We start from the raw sequence: 10,222 nt of genomic DNA on the forward strand, positions 1-10,222 counted from the left end.
AGAAAGGCCCTACAATGAATATGCTTCTTTCTGTCTGGCAGAACACAGAGTGTGAGACTACCACCTTACCTGTCAGAACCTACAGAACTAGGGAGTTCCGCAGGGTTCCTCCCTGAGCCCCACACTCTTCAACATCTACATGGCCCCACAGACTGAGCATCGTCTCCTACACTGAAAATACCAAGCTGATCATCTCCCTAACTGAAAACCCCACTACTGCCAAGAAGAATTTCCACATTGGGATGGAAGCCCGTTGCTACATGGATGAAAGACACCTGCCTCAAGCTCAACTCTGACAAGACCGAGATCCTCATCCTGGAACCATCCACCTCAGCCTGCGATGACTCCTGGTGGCCTTACACCCTCTGCATCTCCCCACCCCAACAAACCACGCTTGCAACCTCAGCTTCATTCTGGACTCATCGCTCACCATAAACCACAAAGTCAACTCTGTTGCATCCTCCTGCTTTCACACACTCCGACTTCTCCGGAAGATCTACAAATGAATCCCAAAGGACTGCCACAAATCTGTAACTTATGTCCTGGTTACTAGCAGACTCGATTATGGCAATGCCCTGTACACCGGCACCACACAGAAAAACCTGAAGAAACTACAGCGCATTCAAAACACCACCACCAGACTAATCATAGACATTCTCCGCCACAAACACATCCCCAATCACCTAAGAGACCTCCACTGGCTTCCTACTGAGTAAAGAATTAATTTCAAACTCCTCTTCCACGTGTGCAAGGCCTTCCATGACTTAGGACCTGCCTATCTCAACCACGCATCACCTTCTATTCCCCCACCAGACCTCTCCGCTCCACTCAACAAGCAGCACTAGCCACCGTACCCCGCATACAGAAGACCTCTGACCTATCTCAGGGCAAAGAGCTAGAACACCCTACCCCTGCACTTCAGGCAGTCACCATCGCTGCCTCCATTCAGGAGGGACCTTAAAACCTGGCACTTCAACTGAAGCTCAGAGGACAAACCCTCTTAGCTCCTTGACACTCTTACGGGTGAGTAGTTGCACTCTATAAACCATGATTTGATGTGATTTGATTTGAATTAGGCAGTAAGTGAGGTTTGTTAAAATTCTTAGATGCATATAATGAGTTAATTATGAAAATCTGTTTTTGGGTGTCACAAAGCACATACAAACCATTCGCTTTGCAAAGATCTCCCAAGGAAGCCCATCACATGGAATTTTTGTGGTGAGGAGGAACTCGGTGATTAAGCAAACTACTGAAAGTGGGTGAGGGCAACTTTTTTTTTTTGTGGGAAATTTCTTGTATGAGACTTCATTGAAATCGAATACTTGTCTGATTTCTAGATCATTCTTCCCTCAAGATAAGGGACTCATTGAGCAAGCCATTTTCCATTTCCTCTGGAATTACTGAGAATTTGCCTTGCAGCTGGTTGCAGACCACACTAGTTATGTTAGAGATATTAGAGCACGCAGTCACCTCATGTTTCTTGGCACAAAACTATACAGAATGAGAGCAAATTTTAAGGCTGTTTAAATGCCTGGCAGAATAGACATGTTTTCAAATGGACACCTAAAAATGTTACGATTGGCTGTAATGCGGGGGTCGTCTGGCAAAAAACTCCACAGTTATACTGCAAACACTGACAACCAATGGCAACGTTCTCTGGTTTTGTTAAACTTAGGTTCAGTTACTAAGTTTGCAGTGGATAAGTAATGTTTTGGAGGGGGTGTTATTATCTTTTTAAAAGTTTTTTGATAAATGCTAGAGCCTGATCATAAAGGTTTCTATGAACAAAGCATACAGTCTTGAATTGGATACGAACCATAATAGGCAGCCAGTGAAGTTGGGATTGAAGAAGTTCAGCTTGAGAATATGTGAAGGTTCATAATTGATAATCATAATTTGGAACGTCTGAGCTTTATGCAGTGAATAGGAAGGAGCCAATACAGCAGATTGTGACCCGTTTTAGTTGATATCTGGAAAGATTTCCTTGGTGTCTTTAGGTTGACGAGACAGGAAGATACTAATGAGGAAACTTGATCAACTATTGAAAGGTCAGTCTTTCTTTACTCATAAACTCTTTCCAGATTTAGCCGGGGAAAGAGGAGTCCTGTTTCAAATGCATGGTAACTTCTTTTTTTTCAGCAATTCGTTTGAACCAATTTCTTCACATCCAACTCAATGTGAACTTCATAGCTAACTGGAAAGGGAAACTGCCTCTACAATGCAACCGGAGCCGCGCAGGCCGTAAGCATGCAAGAGGTACCTCGCATGCCCTGAACCACACATGTGCCTGAACCACACAAATGCATGGTTAAGGCACCATGTATTTTTTCGTGGTTCAGGCACACACGAGGAACAGCCGGAAGAGGAATGCGGAAGTCGGGTAAGTGGGGCTGGGGCAGGTGGGGGGATTTTTAAAGACAGGGTGGTGTAGGTTTTAGAGTTCAGGTGGGGTTGGTTTTTAGGACAGGGCCGGATAGGTTTTAGGGTTCAGGGTGGGGCATGGGTAGTTTTTGGGGGAGGGTTGCGTAGGTTTGAGGGTTCAGGGTGGGGTAGTTTTTAGGCCAGGGCAGGATAGTTTTTAGGACAGGGTGGGGTAGGTTTTAGGGTTTTGCGCGGTGGGGTCAGGGTAGTTATTGGGCAGCCAGGGTACGGTTTAGGGTTTGGAGGGCAGGGGTAGTTTTTAGGCCAGAGTGGGGTAGTTTTTAGGACAGTGTAGGTTTTAAGGTGGGGGTGAGAGGTCTGGGTAGTTTATAGAACAGGGTGGGGGAGATCTTAGGAGTTTAGGGTGGCATCGAGTCGTTTTTAGGATAGGGCTGGATAGGTTTCAGGGTGGGGGCATGAGGTCTGAGTAGATTTTAGGACCGGGTGGGAGACTATTAGGACAAGGTAGGTTTTAGGGTTTAGGGCGGGGATTAGGGGTAGTTTTTAGGCCACAGCAGGTAGGGTTTAGGGCAAGGGGTCAGGGTAGTTTGAAGAAAAGGTTGGGGAGGTTTTTTTTTGACAGCGTAGGTTTTGGGTTTGGGGGGTTGGAGTCGGGGAAGTTTTTAGGACAGGACGGGTTGGTTTTAGGACAGGGCAGGGTAGGATTTGGACAGTGTAGGGTTTAGGGTGGGGTGGGGGTTGGGGTAGTTTTAAAGACAGGGTGGGGTAGGCTTTAGAGTTCAGGTGGGGTTGGTTTTTAGGACAGGGCCGGATAGGTTTTAGGGTTCAGGGTGGGGCAGGGGTAGTTTTTGGGGGAGGGTTGCGTAGGTTTGAGGGTTCAGGGTGGGGTAGTTTTTAGGACAGGGCAGGATAGTTTTTAGGACAGGGTGGGGTAGGTTTTAGGGTTTTGCGCGGGGGGTCAGGGTAGTTATTGGGACAGCCAGGGTACGGTTTAGGGTTTGGAGGGCAGGGGTAGTTTTTAGGCCAGAGTGGGGTAGTTTGTAGGACAGTGTAGGTTTTAAGGTGGGGGTGAGAGGTCTGGGTAGTTTATAGAACAGGGTGGGGGAGTTCTTAGGAGTGTAGGGTGGCATTGAGTAGTTTTTAGGATAGGGCTGGATAGGTTTCAGGGTGGGGGCAGGAGGTCGGAGTAGATTTTAGGACCGGGTGGGAGACTATTAGGACAAGGTAGGTTTTAGGGTTTAGGGCGGGGATTAGGGGTAGTTTTTAGGCCACAGCCGGGTAGGGTTTAGGGCAAGGGGTCAGGGTAGTTTGAAGAAAAGGTTGGGGAGGTTTTAGGACAGCGTAGGTTTTGGGTTTGGGGGGTTGGAGTCGGGACGTTTTTAGGACAGGACGGGGTAGGTTTTAGGACAGGGCAGGGTAGGATTTGGACAGTGTAGGGTTTTGAGTGGGGTGGGGGTTGGGGTAGTTTTAAGGACAGGGTGGGGTAGGCTTTAGGATTTAGGGCGGAGTTGATGCATCAGGGTAGTTTTTAGGACAGGGTGGGGGAGTTTTTAGGACAGATTTTACAGTTTATGGCAGGGCAGGGTAGGTTTTAGGGTGAGAGTAGGGGAATCGTTAGGACAGGGTAGGTGTTAGGGTTTAGGGCGGGGGCAGGGTTGTTTTTAGGACCGAGTGGGGGAGTTTTTAGGACAGGGTAGTTTTTAGGGCTCAGGACGGGGGTGGGGGTTATGGGAAGTTTTTAGGACAAGGTGGGGTTTAGGGCAGTGGGTTGGGGTCAATATAAGGACAGGGTGTAGGAGTTTTTAGGACTTGGTAGGTTGTCTTGTCTTCTGGGGCATTTCTGTTGGAGATTAATCAGTTTATGTGGTACTTGGCTGCTTTCTCAAATAAGAGTCCCTCTCTGAACACTTCATATATGTGATTAAGTATACCAAATCAATGGAGCCCCCCCAGTTTGGACCCAGTGGCCAGAGTATGCCCAGACGTTGGTCCCTTGCTCATTGTGCCACTGAATTCAAGCTAGCCTGGCTTATGAGGGGGTGATACCTTAAAAACTGGTCCCAGGATGCTTGTTTCCGGTCCAGGGAGGACCTGGCCTGACAGTTTGGCCTGGACTGTGCCTATGGGGAGCAGGTTCAAGACTGATTTACATATGGCTGGGGCCAAACTGGGGATGCACGGTGAGCAAAAGTATAATGGATTTAACCCAGATCTGTGACGGGGGTTATGTGTTTTTTTGTAATACCAGCACAATATTTTTGCTTTTAGCCACTTTGTTTTAGATTAATGACGGACTATCAGCTAAACCAGCAGTAAAGAATAAAACTTAGATAAACCATAATAGAGCAAGCTTTGACAAAGCCCAGAGGCACGTGGCCAGTGCCAGCTCTATTGGCTTTGCCAGTACTTGCTTTTAGTTTGACTACAAAAGCAAATTGAATTGGAAGACCTCATTGGTTTCGTTTTGTACCATTCTGGTGACTGCGGGTTTTGCTGTAATGTATTATGATTAGTGTCTTTTTGAACTAATGTGGAGCACAAAGACGCCTATTAAGAGACATAATAGGTCAGTTTGCTCTGTCAGTTTTCTGTTGTCGCACATACAACGTAATTGTTGCTGACTGAATCACTTGTCCTTTTTGAACAATGTAGGTGTTAAACATGTTTGGGTAGGCATATGTATTCTCCAAATGCATGTTCTAAACTGACTAGGAACAGTGCATATGTGTATTTATTTGTGTTTACATTCCTTTGGTTTAGTGTGTAGTTTTAGTTCTGCAAATATTTTTTTATTAATCACTTGTTGATGAGCATTACAACGAAATACAGTTCTACATAATTTTTTTAATGCCCTCCAAAACACAAATAACTGGTACAAAGTTGCATTCGTATAAAAGTGCAGTAGATCACTGTCTCATTAGAAGCCCATTATTCCCTGTTGACAACTTGTGCCCAAATGTGATTTAGGTAACGCGTTCACAATAGTTGCTGCTTTTAACAGTTGTGTGTGTCAAGTGATATCCTTGTGAAACTCTGTTTAATTTAATAGTAATTGTGTAGTAAAAAGTCCCCCCTTTTTCTGAATCAAGCAGCATGGTAATTACCATAGGTCCTACTGCTTATAAATGTGTATTATTTCCAATAAAGGTATTTGTCCCTTACAGAGCAACAATCTAACAAAACCTACCTTCATGACATGTACATTCTGGGTAGGAGAAGTCAGAATACATCTCTTGGTTCATCTCTGATTCCATAACAGATCTACAGCTGTTTTCTGCCAGTGTTTTTTATTGTATGTATCTGGTGCAATCGTTTATATTCCTGTCCCTGCAACTCTTTTTGTCTTTGGTATTATGGGATTGTAAACATTCTGTTTCAGTGTTCCTGATATTATTGTTTTTTGTTCTCATTTTACCTTTCTAAATATTACACATTTCACTTTACTACTGGAAATAAAAATGAAATTGGTGATTTTTATGCATTGTCAAATAACAACTTCCCTTGAGCTTACAGCCTGTAACGAGTGCACAGAGCCAAAAAAACCAACTTATTTACTAAGCACAATTTTTAAGAAAGTATTGAATGTTACACATCCACACACACAGACCCGCCCTCTACCTTCATGAAACGTCCATTAATAGTAATAGTTAAACTAGTCCGGTATGTGTGATAGGACTGGGAAAATAGGCCAGGGTGTAGCAGGGATTGATGGCTGTCTGGTTTTTTTTTTGCCGGTGCTCTAGGATTAGGAAGACGATACCCTTTGTTTTTGGAAAGAATGTATTTTCTGGTTTATCACATGTAATCTTCCCTCAATCTTTGACAGCTCGCAGTTAAGAGCGCTCCCTTCTCCTTTGGAATCTCCTGCTTTGGGAAGTAGAAATGCTAGGATTACCTCAAATAAACCCATTCCTGTTTGTCCATAAGTTAATGCCATGAATAAAGTGAATTTGTTTGCTATGCATGTGGCTGCTTGTGCATTAACTGCTTGTGCATTAACCTATTTGTATGTTTGTTTAACAGGGTTGTGTATGGGGTATTGCGTACAGACTGCCAGCAGGAAAAGAGGAAGAAGTAAAAGCTTACCTTGACTTCAGAGAGAAAGGGGGCTACAGGACTACAACTGTTGTCTTCTACCCAAAAGATCCTTCAATAAAGCCTTTTAATGTATTACTATATATTGGAACATGTGATAATCCTAACTATCTTGGTCCAGCGCCTCTCGAAGACATTGCAGAACAGATTTTCAATGCAGTTGGTCCTAGCGGAAGAAACACAGAGTACCTTTTTGAACTTGCAAATTCCATCCGGAATCTTGTGCCTGAAGATGCAGACGAGCATCTGTTTTCTTTAGAACGACTAGTAAGAGAACTTTTGGAAAGAAACCAGAACTTGAATTGCTTATAAAAATATAACATTCAATCTTTTTCAGGAGATCCTCTATTTACATCTTCGTGGATCGAGTTTTATTGCACACGTTTTTCTATATTTATTGGCCATTTTACCTGATGATTTATTTAAACCGAACATTTATTGAGCTTTATGACAAGAAAGCCCCTTTCAAAGACGACTATTTATTATTGCGTAGACACATACTTTTAATGTTCTCTCAGTTTCATGTTTGCTTTTGAGCAATAATGTTTTAGGTTATACCTCAGAGGATTGTCAAAAATTATGTTCCTGTTATGGCATAGCTTGCAGACTGTAGCATTTTATTTGGTGCTATGAGGTCTTCTTTCATTTTTATGGAACTGTCATTTCTTTTTACAGAAGAAATAAGGGGTTTTTAAACACAATCCTTCAATTTACATAACTAGCTCCAACCGGATCCCATAGGTCTAGCATCTGCGTGAGATATCAGTGATATAGCAACAGATGCACATTTTTACAGCAAGTCCAAATATTGTTGTGAGTGAAAAGACCATACAACACTTATGGTGGATAACATATTTTTGTGGTTTGTTCTTCCCTTTAAGAATGGCTTACTTAATTTCACTGTCGTAGATAGGCCATCCCTTTTCCCCCTCTTCACCCTGTTCTGTTTCTTATTTTCCCAGTGGATCTTTTGTCATGCATCACTATTTTTGTCTACTGTGGCACTTGACAGATAACTTGTAGCGCCTAACGACACTTGATCTTGGTTGTGTCTTAGTAAAGGTCTATTGATAGCAATTGGTGCAAATTCATGGAAGTCATATAGACATATCATTCCCATGTTCGTCAGTCCATCAAATGCCAGGGGTAGTGGAAGTGACATCACATGCCTTTGACCTTCAGTTTCTCTCCCATAGACACATGCTGCCACATACACACCCTCACACATAGACTCCGCTTACATATCCACATGTACACACTCTTACATAAACCCACTCAAACGTGCAAGCACACACACACAACATACATCTAAAAGCATTTTTTACTGACTTCTGCTGCCATGGAAGGTCGTATCCCAGCTATCTGTATTCCATTTTCATTACACTTATGGTGAAAAATTCACTATTACTATAATTTAAAAAAACTGACAAGAAAGCAAAGTCCCAATGGACGTCCATAAGGACGAGCTGCACCTGCGACACCTCTGAGGTCAGAGGTCACAAAGGCGGTGCCATTGGTCACAAGGGGCATGTCAGGGATCACACCAGCAACCCCTGGCAACCCTTAAATGCAGTCGGGGCTCGCTGCGCTCTAAGGAGGGGGGTATCAAAATAATTTGATACATTTAAAAAAAATTACCTGTTCTGCCGTTTCACTGGTCCTCTTTCCCTCGTCACTGCAGGTACAGGCTCCCAGCCTGCCCTGTGGCCAATCCTGACGCTGCTCAGAGCAGCTCTAGGATTGGCTTGGTAGCACCCAGCCAGGGTGCCCCCAGGCAGATTGGGAGGCTGTGCATGCTCTCTCCAGCCCGGCAACACAGTGCTGGGCTGGAGAGAGCACAGTGTGCATGTGTGTTGGGCCGCCCTGAGACAGCCGGCCAAACGCACATGTGCATTGAGGGGAGTGCATAGTGCGCTCCCCTCTTCCCCGTCATCCTGGTCATCCCCAGTGCCCTGCCCCTTCAACAACGAAAGTATAATAAACTTAGTTGACTACAACACTTGAACCACTTATTGCCACAAAAACCAGGACCTTTACCTGATAAGTTAAACTTCCATATCCTGCTGAAACATTGATCTAGACTCCAATAGTGTTGTGGAGGTTTACCTTTACTCTAATTCAGAATTTCAGTGAGGAGGAGGAAGCTTTTTCATTCTCTGGGGCCTGCCTGATATCTGTGCAGCTGATTCTCCCGCAGCCATGATCGGTCTAGTACTTTTGCCAGCTGTTGTGTGACAGCTTTTGTTGCTTCACTTCTGTACAATGGGAAAAGGTTATGGGAACAACGGAAAACAATTCTTTTACAAACATGGTTTCTGTCAACTTTATGAAATAAAACTGCACTTGATTTTTCAAGTCTCCTTTAGTGTTACCTAAAAATTAAAAAAGCAAACGTATTAAACCACACACTGTGTAAGATATTTAGATTCACTTACGGACATTTTAAATTTCTTGAAAATAGTTTAAATTCTTAATTTTTACTGTTCTCTAGAGTATACTTATATGACGTGAAATCGACAAGAAGGAAACAACAAAAAATGGTGAAACCTCATGCAGATAAAATTGCTATCTCATACCATTCTGCAATTTATGTATGTATTTATATTGACAGCTGTTATATAACTTGGACCATTTGCTGAGAGCTGGAAAACAGTGACTGCAGTTTTTTTATTCTTTATGAACCATAGCATAAATACTATGATTTCTCTCTCAATAACATGTTCATTTATGTGGTCACTATCAGGATGCCAAAACTTACTGACAAAAACCTATATTTTTTCACGGTCTGCTTTGTGTTTCTACGCAGCTAAAGAACTTCTAGCTTCACTTATCACGTTTCTGCCTTTTGAATAAAAGGATCCATACTTCAAAATCAAATCTTATAGAATGAGTAGGTATGCCTGCTTCGTAGGGCATCTTTATTTAGGTTGAGCAGAGGATGGACATGATGGGCGATTAAAGAGGAGTTGTATTTTTGTGCATGTTAGAAATGGGGTCTGTAATTGCCAGTGGTTTGCACCCTGTCCAAGTACGCCACTTAGTCTAGTCAAGATAAGGGAGTCACACAGTTAAGATAACCCCTATTCACCCACGTGGTAGCTTGGCACGAGCAGTCAGGCTTATCTCAGAGGTAATGTGTAAAGTATTTGTACACACACACACACACACACACACAGTGAAAACACCACAAAAGTACTCCACACCAGTTTATAAAAATAGCCAATATTTATCTGAGTTAAAGAAGACCAGAACAACAAAATTCCAACCTACACAAGTAAAGATGTGAGTTTTCAAAGATTAAATCATAGTATAGTGCTTAGCAACACAATAGCTCCAACTGGTGCTAATATGGCATCTAGATGGAGTCACTTCTAACAGTCCGATGCCACTCGAAAGGGAGCATGGGCCAGTCAGGGAATCACACAGACCCCGGGTACAATTTCTTGGAAAACAGTGAGGAAACAAAGATGTTGCATGAAGTGAGGGAGGTGAGGCCTTGCTGGAGACCCTGCAGCGTTGGTTCCTTACTGCTGTGGGGAGGTGCGTCATCGGTTCCTTACTGCTAGGCAGAGGAGGTGAGGCGGCAGTTCTTTACTGCTGCAGGGGAGGTCATGCGGCAACGTTTGCAAGGCTTTGGTTCCATACAACAAGGTTGGGTCAACGAATCAAGCAGGTCAAGATGCAAGGTCTCAACTTTGCAGTGTCGTGGTCACACCACGGGCCCACCAGTGCTGCGGCAGAGTCG

General features: G+C 43.7%; 1 protein-coding gene across 1 annotated transcript in view; it reads left to right on the plus strand.

Annotated features, from left to right (window-relative positions):
• CHAC2 (ChaC glutathione specific gamma-glutamylcyclotransferase 2) overlaps positions 1 to 8,832 on the plus strand; it is a 154,601-nt gene extending 145,769 nt beyond the window's left edge. The window contains exon 3 of the mRNA XM_069234075.1: positions 6,406 to 8,832. Coding sequence (XP_069090176.1) covers positions 6,406 to 6,789 — 384 coding nt within the window. The 3' untranslated portion in view covers positions 6,790 to 8,832. The remainder of the gene's footprint in view (positions 1 to 6,405) is intronic.
• The last annotated feature ends 1,390 nt before the right edge of the window (positions 8,833 to 10,222 follow it).

The sequence above is a fragment of the Pleurodeles waltl genome, chromosome 5, assembly GCF_031143425.1.
Source record: "Pleurodeles waltl isolate 20211129_DDA chromosome 5, aPleWal1.hap1.20221129, whole genome shotgun sequence".
NCBI classification, from domain to species: Eukaryota; Metazoa; Chordata; class Amphibia; order Caudata; family Salamandridae; genus Pleurodeles; species Pleurodeles waltl.